Below are 13991 nucleotides of genomic sequence, written 5' to 3' on the forward strand. Positions count from 1 at the left end.
AGTGGAAAACCTCCTATTTCTATGTGATCCTCTAATATTAGTACAGGGTTTGTAGCTCATCACTCAAGTCAATCAGAGCTAGCCGCACTCGATCTACTCAAGCTTCAAAGAAAATTCAAGTAACATTATAAGCTCATGCATATTCTTTGGAGTTTGGACAAGTATTAGTTTCTGCATATTAATTAATTATGATTCAAATCATGTGATTGTGACTCATTAGAACTATATTTCTTCAAGTTGCCTTATTAAATTCTTAACTTTTACCAATACTTCTGGTATATAGCCACCGGTATTATAACAGAAAGCACTGAATATTCAGCTATAGAATATGGGGGGTAGAGGATCCTGTTTAGTTTTACGAACTACTTTCGGCTTTATATATAATAATTCCACTTGCAACCCAGAACTTGACAGGAAATTTCATGGCCGAACAGAAAAGACCGTAGAGACGTCGTAATTGACGAGTAAAGATCGATATGAGAAGACCTCCAAGTCAGTTCTAATGGTGACAAACCATACACACACACACACACACACACACACACACACATATATATATATATATATATATAACCATTAGCAGCACTGCGTTCCATCACGATACCCCAGCATTTACCTAAATGAAGACTCTGCTGCCTTTCTTCCTTTTCTTGATCGCTGCAGTTCACAGCCAGCAGTGTACCAAAGACCAGCAACTAACGTTGCTCGATTTCAAGAATGGCCTCGTTTTTAATTCTTCTCTTTCCTCCAAGCTTGTATCATGGAATTCAAGAACCGACTGCTGTTCTTGGTCGGGTGTAACTTGCAGTACTAACGGGACTGTTGTTGCTCTTGACATCAGCCGCGAGTCTATCTCAGGTGGAATCGACAACTCTAGCAGTTTGTTTGATCTTCAACATCTTCAAAGCCTCAGTTTGGCCTTTAACAACTTCACTGGCTCTCAAATTCCATCTGCAACCGGAAAGCTCACAGGTTTGAGGTACCTAAACTTATCCTCTGCTGGTTATAAAGGGAAAATTCCCATTGACATTTCATTGTTGACAAAGTTGGTTATCCTTGATATTTCCAATCAAGGACTTGAGATCCAGAATTTGAGCTTGCTGGTTCAGAACCTCACGAAACTTGCAGAGTTATATCTTGACAATGTGAATATATTGTCACAGAGAAGTGACTGGTCCCTAGCCATATCATCATCACTGCCAAACCTGAAGGTGTTGAGCTTATCCAACTGTCATCTTTCAGGCCCTATTGACAAGTCCCTGGCTAAGCTCTCATCTCTATCCGTGATTCGGTTGGATTTTAACAAGATATCTTCTCCCATTCCTGGATTCATTGCCAACTTTACAAACTTGACTACCTTGAGTCTCAGTAGCTGTGGTTTGCAGGGAACATTTCCAAAAGAGATCATTCAGGTACCTTCTTTACAAACTATTGATCTTTCCTTTAACTATGGTCTTGGTGGTTCCTTGCCCGAATTTTCAAAGAATGCATCTCTTCAGTCCTTGAACCTATTTGTGACAAACTTTTCAGGGGTCTTACCTGACTCCATTGGAAACCTCAATATGTTGTCAACAATAGATCTTACAGGATGCAAATTTACTGGATCAATTCCAAGGTCAATGGGAAACCTTACAAAATTGGTTCATTTTGACTTGTCAGGGAATCAGTTTACTGGTTCAATTCCATGCTTCAGTAGCGCAAAAAATCTGGCCGAAATAAATCTGTCCGGCAATGATCTAACTGGTCATATTAGTTGCACTCAGTGGCAAAACCTTACTAGCCTAGTGACTATCAACTTAAGTAATAATATGCTTCAAGGGAACCTTTCATCCTCTTTGTTTTGTCTTCCCTTGCTGAAGAGCTTAGATCTTGGCCACAATCAATTCTCTGGTCAATTCCCTGAAATTTGCAATGCCTCTTCTTACTTGTTGGAAATTGTTGACTTCAGTGACAACAATCTTGAAGGGCCAATACCCATGTCTATCTTTAATCTCAGAGGACTTCAGAGACTTCTTCTTAATTCAAACAGTCTCAATGGCTCATTTCCTCTTGATGGTCTTCACAAGCTCATAAATCTTCAGTTTCTTTATCTTTCAGAGAATAGCTTGGTGCTCAGTTATGATGCTACCAATTCCTCTTATTCCTCATTTCCTCAACTTTATCAATTGATGTTGGCTTCAGGAAAGTTGACAACATTCCCTGATTTCTTGAGAAATCAATCCGAATTGACCTTTCTGGACCTTTCAAATAACCTGATACCTGGCATGATACCTAACTGGCTTTGGAAGCTTAATCTTCATCATCTGAACCTTTCCTGTAACTCCCTACGAACTATAGAAGGTCCTTTACTCAATGTCACCTCTCCGTGGTTGCTGGACCTCAGTTACAATAGGCTTCAAGGGCAGATCCCAAATTTCTCTTCTTATTATCTGGATTGCTCCAGCAATAATTTCAGCTCTGGCATACCGACTGGTGCAGATTTCTCTAGGTATACTTCATTTTTCTCTGTTGGAAACAATAACCTCAATGGGATCATTCCCGGATCAATTTGCAATTCAGCAGCTCTTGAGGTTCTTGATCTATCCAATAATTCCTTCACTGGCACTCTTCCTCAGTGCTTCACTACAATGAGTAGCCTAGCAGTACTTGATTTAAGTGGAAACAATGTTACAAATGTTCATGCATTACCTCAGAATTGTAACTTGGGAAGTCTAGACCTAAGTGGAAATCAGTTAGAAGGCCAGCTTCCAAAATCTCTTGTCAACTGCACAAAGTTGGAGGTTTTAAACCTCGGAAACAATCAGATAACGGATACTTTTCCATGCTTCTTGAAGAACATATCCACCTTGCGTCTCCTTAGTTTACGGTCCAATAACTTTTATGGACCCACTGGTTGTCCCAAGACTAATGGAGCTTGGCCAATGCTTCAGGTTATAGACCTAGCTGACAACAATTTTGATGGTGAAATATCTGGAAGATTTTTGTCAACCTGGCAAACAATGATAGCCAACAAAGATGATGCTGCATCAAATCGCTATTACCTTGGAATGCAGGGAGGTATGCATTATGTGATTATTTATCGAGATGCAGTTACAGTTAGTAGCAAAGGTTTACAGATGAACCTGGCAAAGATTCTAACTGTTTTCACCTTAATTGATTTCTCATGCAACAAGTTCAATGGATCAATACCAGAGGAAATTGGAGGACTCAAATCATTACGTGTCCTCAACTTGTCTAATAATGCTTTCACAGGTGCAATCCCATCATCATTAAGTAACTTGCAAGTAGTTGAGTCTTTAGACCTCTCGCAGAACAACCTGAGCGGTGAAATTCCACCACAGTTTGCGAAGCTTACTTTCCTTTCATTCTTGAATCTCTCAAACAACCAACTGGTGGGGAAGATTCCTACAAGTACTCAGTTTTCAACATTTCCAAAAACTTCATTTGAAGGAAATAAAGATCTATGGGGACCTCCTTTAACAGAAGAAAACACAGCGGGAACATCACCACCAACAATAGAAGGAAGCAGTCAAATTTCTGGACACGAGGTTGATTGGGATATTATCAGTATTGAAATTGGATTTGCATCTGGCTTTGGAGTTGCCATTGCGTCACTATTCTTATGCAAGAGATGGAGGCAGTGGTATTACATGGCTATGTATAACATGCTTGTTAGGATATTCCCTCAGCTAGAACAAAGATTTGGCAATCACAGAAGACATGTTTCCATCCATCAACGGTATGGGAGGCGTTGAAATGATTGTGAAAGCTGTGCAGCTAGTTTCCATATAGCTCATGGCTCACCTTGGTGTTCTTTCTGTTTACTAGTACTCTAAGAAATAAGAATGTGCTTCTGCTATCACATGTTAATTTAGTTATGCATTAGTCATCTTCGTAACCCTAATATTTATGGAATACTATGTGGTGTGAGATGGTTCAAATAAGAAAGTTATCTAGTCTCATTAGATTTTTCTTGTTTTGGAAAGTATTCAAATGATTGGATTTAACTACACATTGAAAGTCATGGTTAAAAGGTTGCTATAACTTTCATAACAGAAGTTGTACCACCTCTCACTTTTAACCCATGAAATGTGCAAAATGGTGTAGTACTGCAGATATTTTCATTTGTCTTATGATTGACAGGGTAAACTTGGGCATTTTCCACCTATCAAGGAAGAAACTGAGGCTTCTATGTTTTATATGCTAGTAACATAATTGTCTAGCGTCCATTGTAAGAGTTAAATAGTTACAGCTTGTTTGCAGTCTTTGGAGGACAATGTTTAAGGAACAAAAACTATGGTTGGGCTTTACATGGTAGAATTTTGAAGTCTATGATGAAAAATCCCATATCATACAAATTTCGGATCCCTTGCTGTACTCATTCCAAAGTTCTTTGTACAGATGGATTGGTGTAATTTAAAACTGGTACTGTTACAGTCCATACAGATAGAGTACTATTTAGAAGCCTTGTGCTGCAAGAAAGACAAAAGTAAGGCTGGAAACTGAACCTGGATCATCGAAGTGCCAATATAAGTCGCAAGTCATCTGATGACTTCCTGTTGTTGCTTATTTAATTTCAGTCATCAGCCACCCAAATTGAAATCAGGAGAGCAACATTGAATAAAACAGTCTTATAGTCACATGGGAAGACCTTAAAGACATACCCAGCCAGAGAGGTAAAATTCCTAAACCAATTTGACTAGTTAATTATCCAAGATAAATATCATGGAGACCACCTTTATATTAAAGTCACACACAAACATTACCAGTTCTTCATTTGATAATCAGCCTAAAAAAGATTACCCAATTAAAATGAAACCGTTCCTCCAGTTCTTCTTTTTCTTGATCATTGCAGTTCAAAGACTGCAGTGTAAGGAAGACCAGCAACTATCATTGCTCCATTTCAAGAATAGCCTTGTATACAATTCTTCTATATCCTCCAAGCTTATTTCTTGGAATTCAAGTACCGACTGTTGTTCTTGGGTCGGTGTTACTTGCAGCACCGTTGGGATTGTCATCGGTCTGGACCTCAGCCGCAAAGGTATCTCCATTGGAATTGAAAATTCCAGCAATCTCGTTGATCTTCAACATCTTCAAAGCCTCAATTTGGCCTTTAACGACTTGGTTGGGGTATTTCCAAAAGAGTTCTTTCGGGTACCTTCTCTAGAAACTCTTGACCTTTCTTATAATCCGGAACTTCAAGGTTCCTTGCCAGAATTTCCAAACAATGGATCTCTCCAGTCCTTGGTTCTAAGTGAGACAAACTTTTCGGGCACGTTACCAAACTCTATTGTTAACCTTGAAAAGTTGTCCACTCTAGATATTGCAGATTTCAGTTTCAGTGGATCAATCGCAATGTCAATAGGAAACCTTACACAACTGGTGCAATTGTCAATGTCTTTTAACTACCTTAACGGTGCAGTTTGTTAGTATTAAAGTATTGGCATTCCACCGGCCACAAAACTCTACCACATTAACCATGTGTGAAGTTCAAAAGTACTTTATTTAATTCCTTGAGAAAAGCTGTTGAAAGCATGTGTGTTGCTTTGCTTTTTCATCATGCACTCGGAGACCAAACATGCATAAATTGTTTTAATTACTTTATGAAGATAATGCGGTCAAAGAGCCTCAACAGCATGGAGGATTAATTAAACATCATATAGTGGTCTTGCTGTCAAGGCGTGAACTAAGAGAAAGCTTGCTATCTTTGGTTTCTGTTGCTCTAAGCAAAGACTCGAAAAGAGGAGAGGTGGGAGACATGCTTTTTAAGCATGAACATCAAAATCAGATCGGTTCTTCAAAATACCAAAAGCTGAAGAAAATTGCAGGTTCTCTTTTAGTCTTCTTCCTTTCAGTCATGTGCTCTCTTTCATTTTACACATCCTCACGGTCGAAAAAGAATCAGAAGAAAATAGCAGCTACGTTTTCCATCTTCACAACCTTGCTGTCAAAGAATAAGAAAAGGAGGAAGTAGCTGTATTGATTTCGATCTCGCCTTGCTGTCCAATGATGAACACGGAAGTGGGAAGCAATTGGTTCCCATCTCGTCTTGCTGTCCACTCGATGCAATCATGAAGTCTTTGCTGTCTAAGATGAAAGTAAGTGCATCTACATCTGGTGATCTTACTTGAACCAAGCTGAAGCATTCTTGCTGATTTCTTTCTTGTATAAATATACAAGTTCTGTGATTTTTGAGTTTCAATCATTTGGTTGTAAAAGAGTCGTCTCTTTGTTGCTCTGTTTTGTTCCATGTTGAAAACAGTTTGTAAAACAACTGGTGTGTCTGTCCAGTAAGGATTGCAGCAGTCATTGCAATCCCAGAGTTAAATGTGTAATCTGTTTTGATTAGTGAATCATTGGGTTCTCAAGAGTTAGAGCCCCGCAGTGTTTTTGATCTCGATTGAGGTTTTCACTGCGTGACCAATGTTGTTGTGTTATGCATATTCTCTGTTCTTGTTTATGTAGAGATTATAATCTGTCTGGAGTTTATACATCCTTGTATTAACAATGCAGTTCCATCATTCAGTAGGGCAAAGAATCTGGCCATGATAGATCTTTCTTACAATAATGGTCTAACCTATTAATTCCACTCGCTGGGAAAACCTCACTAACTTGGTCAATCTCAACTTGGGTTTCAATATGCTTGATGGGAATATTCCATCATCTCTATTTTCCCTGCCCTTGCTCTATAGTCTAGATCTTTCCAACAACCGATTCTCTGGTCAATTCCATGAAATTTCTAATTTCTCTTCCTGCTTTCTGGAATTTCTTGTTCTGCGTAGCAATGATTTGGAAGGGGAAATACCAATGTCTATACATAACATCCGAGGACTTCAGAGTCTCGCACTCGAGTCAAACAAGTTGAATGGTACATTTGCTATCAATAGTCTTCATCAGTTCAGAAATCTTTCTTATCTTGACCTTTCATACAACAGCCTGTTGCTTAGTCTTGATGCTACCAACTTCTCGCATTCCTCCTTTCCCCAGTTTAGAGTCTTGAGGTTGGCTTCAGGGAAGTTGAGAAGTCCATTCCCAGAGTTTTTGAGAAATCAATCCAAATTGGAGCATTTGGACCTCTCAGACACCTACATACATGGCAGGTATATCGATTTGGGGGCTCAGTAAACTCTACATTCTAAATCTTTTTTCCAACTCCCTGAACCTCTTAGAAGGTCCTTTACTGAATCCAATGCCTTGTAATCTACGTGTGCTTGACCTTCATTCTAATCAGCTCCAGGGGAAAATCCCAGTTCTCTCATCACCTCATGTTCTGGCTCTAGATTACTCCAGGAATAATTTCAGCTCTAGCATTCCGGCTGACATTGGTGCATGTTTCACTAGTGACACTATATTCTTCTCTGTTGCAAGCAATAACCTCCATGGGATCATTCCAAGGTCAATATGCAATTCACAATCTCTCAAGATTCTTGATCTGTCCAATAATTCATTGAGCGGCAGCTTTCCTCAGTGCTTGACTACAATGAAACCTCTTGCAGTGCTTAATTTGAGGAGAAACAATCTTACAGATTATATTGCTGATAAATTTCCTCAAAGTTGCAGCTTACAAAGTCTAGACTTGAGTGGAAATCAGATACAATTAAGGACAATTTCCAAAATCTCTAGCCAACTGCATGAAGCTGGAGGTTTTAATTCTCGGAAACAATCAGTTAACAGATGCCTTTCCATGCTTTTTGAAGAACATATCTACTTTGCGTGTCCTTGCTTTGCAGTCCAATAAGTTTTATGGACACATTGGATGTCCCAAGACTAATGGCACGTGGCCAATGCTTCAGATCATAGATTTAGCTAACAACAATTTTGATGGTGATTTCCAGGATCATCTATGTCGACCTGGCAGGCAATGATGGCTAACAAAGATGATGCTGCATCAAAGCTCAGTCACCTTCAATTTCACAACCAGTATTTTCATCAGGTTAATTATCAGGATGCAATTACTGTGACTAGCAAAGGCATAGATATGGAGTTGGTAAAGATTCTACCTGTCTTCACCTCAATTGACTTCTCATGCAACAAGTTCAACGGACCAATACCTGAGGAAGTTGGAGAATTGAAATCCTTACATGTTATCAACCTGTCGGATAATGTTTTTACAGGTGAAATCCCATCATCATTAGGAAACTTGCAACAACTTGAGTCCTTAGACATCTCACAGAACAACCTGGGCGGCCAAATTCCACCACAGCTTGCAAACCTTTCTTTCCTTTCATTCTTGAATGTGTTATACAATCAACTGGTTGGGGAGATCCCAAAAGGTACTCAGATTTCAACATTTTCGAAAGCTTCATTTGTAGGTAATAAAGGATTATATGGGCCACCTTTGACAGCAGAAAACAGACCAGTGTTGTCATCACCAACATTAGAAGGAAGCCATCAAAATTCTGGAGGTGAGATCTATTGGGATCTTATCAGTGCTGAAATTGGATTTACATGTGGAATCGGAATGGCGATCGGATCACTTTTGTTTTGCAAGAGATGGAGGAAATGGTACTACAGAACTATGTTTAACATCCTCGTTAAGATATTCCCTCAGTTGGAAGAAAGATGTGGTAATTACAGAGAAATTGAACCGAGTATGGAGAGCAATGCAGCCGGATTCAATTGTGGCCGGAGCTCACTCTAGTTCTTTCCCTCTAGAAATCTGCTTCTGCTGTCACATTTAAGTTCAATTCTGCTCTAGTCATCTTTGTAATATGGTCACACAAAATCATGGAAAGCCAAGCCATGACGTGTAATGATTAAATTACTCACCTGAACAATAACAGAACAATCCCGCTCTTTACAGTTCTTTTCCTCGTTATGTCTGAAGTTTCACCAAGCATTAACCATCCGGTAAAAAGAGGATCCCGCTCTTTAGAGTTCGAACATAAAATTTGGAATCCGTAAAATACTTATTACACAGTTGTTAATACAAACAGACGATGACAGTTTGGGCTAAACTAGCTCATGGTCAATGCAGAGTTACATGGCAGTGGTAGAGCTTGATATATTGTGGGAAGTGGGAACTAATCTGACTCGGAGCCTTGGATTGTAGCTCTCCAAGTCATCAACAGCTGCAGAATTTGTAAGCACAGCAACTACCGGATAACTTTGCCATCGCCCTATCTCAACCGAAGTCCACCACTAAAAACTATTGAAGTTGTCGACCACCCTAACCAAACCCTGTGGGCACCAATATAGGAAACTTCATAATATAGCCCACCATTCTGGTGAATGTTCATTGAATCATTGTGTGCGCTTTCACACTTGGGAAAGCATAATGCATGGTCCATACCCATATTAAAACACAAAATATTGCATGGTTTATATAAGGAAGGTGACGGATGACTAAGCAAGTAAACCAGTACTGAGCTTAACATGGCTTTTGAGTCCTGACAAGACAAATTTGTCACCACAATAAGGACCAACTTGCACTACCTATCCAGAAGGCAAAACTCCTATCCAAGGAGATTTTGATTCCCACCAAGTCAAATATTCAAACATTGCCCATGCCTCTTAAATGTTAATAAACAGTCTCCTTTTTCTCCATCACTTGGCTTCTCAGCACTCAGAACCAGGCAACCAGCAAGTTCCAATGGCCTTTTTTCTTCCATATAGGACTTCCACACCACATTTCTCAATTTTAATTAATCTGCTCATCCCATCTTTGTTCATCATCACCTTGTTGCCTTCACCATATTCTACTTCTGCAGCCACCATCATTTCCAAATCCAATCAGACCGATAGGCTAGCCTTACTTGCCATTAAAGCTCAGATCATCAAAGACCCAAATAGCATTTTGAGCTCATGGAATGACTCTCTCCATTTCTGCAACTGGACAGGTGTGACTTGCGGTCTTCGTCACCAAAGAGTCATGACCTTGAACTTGAGCTCATATCAGTTAACTGGCTCACTCTCTCCTCATATAGGAAACCTCACTTTCCTTTCTGGCCTCAACCTTGAACTCAACAATTTCCACAGTAGTCTCCCACAAGAAATTGGCCATTTATTCAGGCTCAAATACCTTAACCTCTCCAACAATTCATTTTCTGGGGAAATCCCACCAAATCTCTCAAATTGTTCTAGTCTAATCTGGCTTCGTTTAGGCTTCAACAAGTTAATTGGGAAAATCCCATTTGAATTAGGCTCATTGCAAAAGCTAGAGAGAGTTCAACTTCACTACAACAGCCTAAGTGGACCGCTTCCAAGTTCTGTAGGCAACCTTTCCTCTGTTAGATCTCTGTCTCTGGCAGTTAACAACTTGGAGGGAAAGATACCGGAGTCACTGGGCCGCTTGAAGAATTTGGAATTCCTTGGATTTGGGGTTAATCAATTTTCTGGTATGGTCCCATCCTCAATTTACAACCTTTCTTCTCTTACAAGGCTTAGTTTACCATACAATCAACTGCAGGGGAACTTGCCTTCAGACTTGGGTTTCACTCTTCCTAACTTGCTAGTCTTAAATTTGGGTCACAATCTCTTCACTGGAACCTTACCAGCATCACTGTCCAATGCGACAAATCTTCTTGAATTAGATGTCAATGGGAGTAATTTCACTGGAGAAGTTGCAATTGATTTTGGAGGCCTAACTAGTTTATGGTGGCTGATTCTTGCTTCGAATTCCTTGGGCACAGTACAAGCAAATGATTTGAGTTTCTTTAACTCTTTGAGCAAATGCAGGAACTTACAAATGCTTGATTTAAGCGATAACCAATTTGGAGGGGTGTTGCCAGATTCCATGTCCAACTTCTCAAACCAACTTGTGTCACTGAGACTGGGAAGAAACCAATTATCTGGAAGCTTCCCTACGGGAATATTTGAGAACCTTGTTAATCTGACAGAACTGATGATGGAGAAGAACAATTTCAGTGGTGGGATTCCTGCAATTATTGGTAACCTCTGGATGCTGTGGCGATTAGATTTATCTGCAAATAAGTTTTCTGGCCAAATTCCATCATCCATAGCCAATATGAGTCAATTGTATGCTCTCTATCTTCAAAACAATCATTTCACAGGTACTATTCCCTCAAGTTTTGGGAACCTTTCAAACTTGCAAGAGCTAGACCTTTCTCAGAATTATCTCAATGGAATCATACCAGAAAAAGTTATGAGCCTTTCTTCTCTGACCATTTCCCTAAACCTTTCTCAAAACCGATTGACTGGTTCCTTGCCCTCAAAAGTTGGAGACTTGAAAAATCTAGGGAACTTGGATCTTTCTGAGAATATATTGTCAGGAGAAATTCCCAGTAGCCTTGGTAGTTGTGTATCCTTAGAACACCTTCACTTGGAAGGTAACTTTTTTGAAGGAACCATTCCTTCAACTTTTAGATCCTTGAGAGGTCTTCAAGACTTGGATCTTTCGCATAACAACTTATCTGGCCAAATTCCTGATTTTTTTCAACTTATTTCCCTTGTGAACTTAAATCTTTCCTTCAACAATTTTGAGGGTCAGGTGCCAACAGGAGGAGTTTTCAAAAATGCAACTGGCACTTCAATAGCAGGAAATGGAAAGCTTTGTGGAGGCATACCTGAATTTCAATTGCCGGTTTGCACTGCTACTAAGCCAAAGAAAAGAAAGATGTCTCAAGGACTGAAATTCATGATCTTATTGCTTTCTGGACTTTTGGGGTTAGTTTTGATCATGTCTGTTCTAGTTATTTATCGGTTAAGGAAGGCCAAAACACCACCCTCTACAGAAGCTTCATCAACTAAGGAATTGCATTTGAAGATATCCTATGAAACTCTCCTTCAAGCTACCAGAGGATTTTCTCCTGCCAACCTAATTGGTTCTGGTAGCTTTGGTTCTGTCTACAAAGGGATTCTTGATGAAGTAGTTGTGGCAATAAAGGTACTCTACTTATATCAACCAGGTGCTCTAAAAAGCTTCTCAGCTGAATGTGAAGCCTTGAGAAGTATTCGGCACCGGAATCTTGTGAAAGTCTTAACTGCCTGCTCAAGCGTTGATTTTCAAGGTAATGAGTTTAAAGCTCTTGTCTATGAGTATATGCCAAATGGGAGTCTGGAGAGTTGGCTACATCCACTTTCAGAAGCTGATGACTTAAATGGTGACTTGAGGATGCTTAGTCTTCTACAAAGATTGAACATTGCCATTGATGTGGCATTAGCTCTGGATTATCTTCATCACCATTGCGAAGAACAGATCGTTCACTGTGATCTGAAGCCAAGCAATATCCTACTCGACAATAATATGACTGCACATGTGGGTGATTTTGGGTTGGCCAGGTTCATTCCAGAAGCTTCAAGTAGATCTCCTATCAATCAAACCAGCTCAGTAGGACTGAAGGGAACTGTTGGCTATGCTGCACCAGGTATATAGCTCTACTCTAATATGTTTCAATTCTATTCAAATTTTGTTAGCAACTTGCATTCTACACGAAAGTTTAGAAATATGTTTACGATGCAATTGAACTAATCACAGGAAAGAGCCAAATACATTTAATAGATTTATAAGTTGTTCACTTGTAATAATCAAAGCTACAAACATGTAGAGTATGGCATGGGAAGCAAGGTCACAACTTACGGCGATGTGTACAGCTTTGGTATACTCTTATTAGAAATGTTCACAGGGAAGAAGCCCACTGATGACATGTTTAAAGACGGACTGCAGCTCCATAATATTGTTAAGAATGCATTGCCTGAACACATATCAGAAGTTTTAGAACCATTGTTTGTAGAAGGAAGGGAAGGAGAGGACGATCACTGGACTAGTGAAGAGAAATGCATTGTGGGGCAGAGAAAAAATGACCTAAATCAAGAGTGCCTAATTGCAATACTCAGAATTGGAGTTGCTTGTTCAGTGGAATCACCTAGAGGGAGAATGGATATCAGTCATGTTGTTAAGGAGTTACAGTTAGTCAGAGACACTCTTATTGGATCTGGAGTGGACTAGAGCCGATGGAGCAGCTAACCTATGACCTAACCAAATCAGGTGTACGGTTGTTTGCACACAGATAAAGATTTGGAAGCTCCAAGCATATTTTGTTTGAATAAGTAGATATGGTTGTAACTGAGTTTCATGCCTGTTTTATGTGATTTTGAATAAATAGTTACTACTGTAAATCTCGGTTTAAAAGGAGAGCACTTGAGCTACCCAAGCCTCCACTACAATAAACTTCATCTAGGGATAAGAATATTCTTTTCTTGGGTAGGATTTATCGAAGAGTTTGAACAAGCATATCATGAGAAAACATGTTCAAAACAAACGCAGCCAAAAATAGAAAAGCCACAGCACAAAACAAAATAAAAACAAAAACCAAATAGCAATGCCTTATGAATTCCAGTAATGCATAGATACCTATTTCTATTCATATATATATTATGCAGACACAAATGTATACATGAGGCACAGACCAAAAAAAAAAACTGTATAGATGTGGCTAAATATGAAGATAGGTAACAAACTTGGCTAATTTTGGATTCTGTGCTGCTGCTGCATCTTCAATTGAGATAAAGAGTCTCTAATGGCCTTCATTTTGTTGACAATGATACCCATAAGCACCCGCTCTCTTGGTGACAATGCAGAGCATGAAAGTCCAATCTGTATCACTGAAACCAAGCATTCCTCAAATCTTCTTGCGTTGACTTGGGGGTGATCTTGATATCTGGTTAATTCTTGTATGTCATTGCAGGATCTGTCATCATCCTTGTCATCTGTCTCAAGGAGCAATGAAGGGTCAGCTATGTCCATGACCAGATCAGGTAAAGCCATGGCTGCAAATTGGTGAATACTTAGATGATCTTTGAACATGTCATCAGTGGTTCTTTTTCCCGTGAACATTTCTAGCAACAGTATTCCATAACTATATATATATCTCCCAGAACGGAAATTTGACCTCCCATGCCATACTCTGCCATTCAATGCCATAAATTATGGAAAAAATTAAGTTTGTATTTCAGACATTGGTGATAGATAGTTATTTTCCAGGAAAGATTTGGACAGTTCTAAATAGCTACATACAAGCTTGCTAAATTGA

The 13991-nt window shown here is 39.4% G+C and overlaps 3 protein-coding genes across 4 annotated transcripts; all 3 read left to right on the top strand.

The window, feature by feature from the left end:
* The first annotated feature begins 451 nt into the window (after positions 1–451).
* LOC112194094 (receptor-like protein 7) lies at positions 452–3380 on the top strand. The gene is made up of 2 exons (XM_040516129.1): positions 452–3057; positions 3174–3380. Exons 1-2 carry the CDS (start codon positions 621–623, stop codon positions 3236–3238), a joined length of 2502 nt encoding a protein of 833 aa, XP_040372063.1. The 5' UTR covers positions 452–620; the 3' UTR covers positions 3239–3380.
* A 2584-nt stretch (positions 3381–5964) lies between these two features.
* On the top strand, positions 5965–8977 carry LOC112195336 (receptor-like protein 33). 2 transcript variants are annotated; one of them, XM_040516201.1, is made up of 3 exons: positions 5965–6098; positions 7836–8273; positions 8349–8977. In XM_040516201.1, exons 2-3 carry the CDS (start codon positions 7844–7846, stop codon positions 8639–8641), a joined length of 723 nt encoding a protein of 240 aa, XP_040372135.1. In that variant the 5' UTR covers positions 5965–6098; positions 7836–7843; the 3' UTR covers positions 8642–8977. The 2 variants fall into 2 exon arrangements, with proteins under 2 accessions (XP_040372135.1, XP_024191519.1); XM_024335751.2 differs by having other exon boundaries at positions 7836–8977.
* Positions 8978–9592: 615 nt separating this feature from the next.
* LOC112194097 (probable LRR receptor-like serine/threonine-protein kinase At3g47570) lies at positions 9593–13109 on the top strand. The gene is made up of 2 exons (XM_024334355.2): positions 9593–12326; positions 12507–13109. The coding sequence occupies exons 1-2, from the start codon at positions 9593–9595 to the stop codon at positions 12905–12907; spliced, it is 3135 nt and encodes a 1044-aa protein (XP_024190123.1). The 3' UTR covers positions 12908–13109.
* The last annotated feature ends 882 nt before the right edge of the window (positions 13110–13991 follow it).

Source organism: Rosa chinensis, chromosome 3 (assembly GCF_002994745.2).
Source record: "Rosa chinensis cultivar Old Blush chromosome 3, RchiOBHm-V2, whole genome shotgun sequence".
Taxonomy (NCBI): Eukaryota; Viridiplantae; Streptophyta; class Magnoliopsida; order Rosales; family Rosaceae; genus Rosa; species Rosa chinensis.

Excerpts from the sequence above, each read along its gene's own strand:
- LOC112195336 (XM_024335751.2), top strand. The coding sequence starts at position 7,844 with ATGTCGACCTGGCAGGCAATGATGGCTAACAAAGATGATGCTGCATCA.
- LOC112194097 (XM_024334355.2), top strand. The coding sequence starts at position 9,593 with ATGGCCTTTTTTCTTCCATATAGGACTTCCACACCACATTTCTCAATT. Across the intron at positions 12,327-12,506 it reads TGTTGGCTATGCTGCACCAG|AGTATGGCATGGGAAGCAAG; the intron begins GTATATAGCTCT and ends ACAAACATGTAG.
- LOC112194094 (XM_040516129.1), top strand. The coding sequence starts at position 621 with ATGAAGACTCTGCTGCCTTTCTTCCTTTTCTTGATCGCTGCAGTTCAC. Across the intron at positions 3,058-3,173 it reads TTACCTTGGAATGCAGGGAG|TTCAATGGATCAATACCAGA; the intron begins GTATGCATTATG and ends TCATGCAACAAG.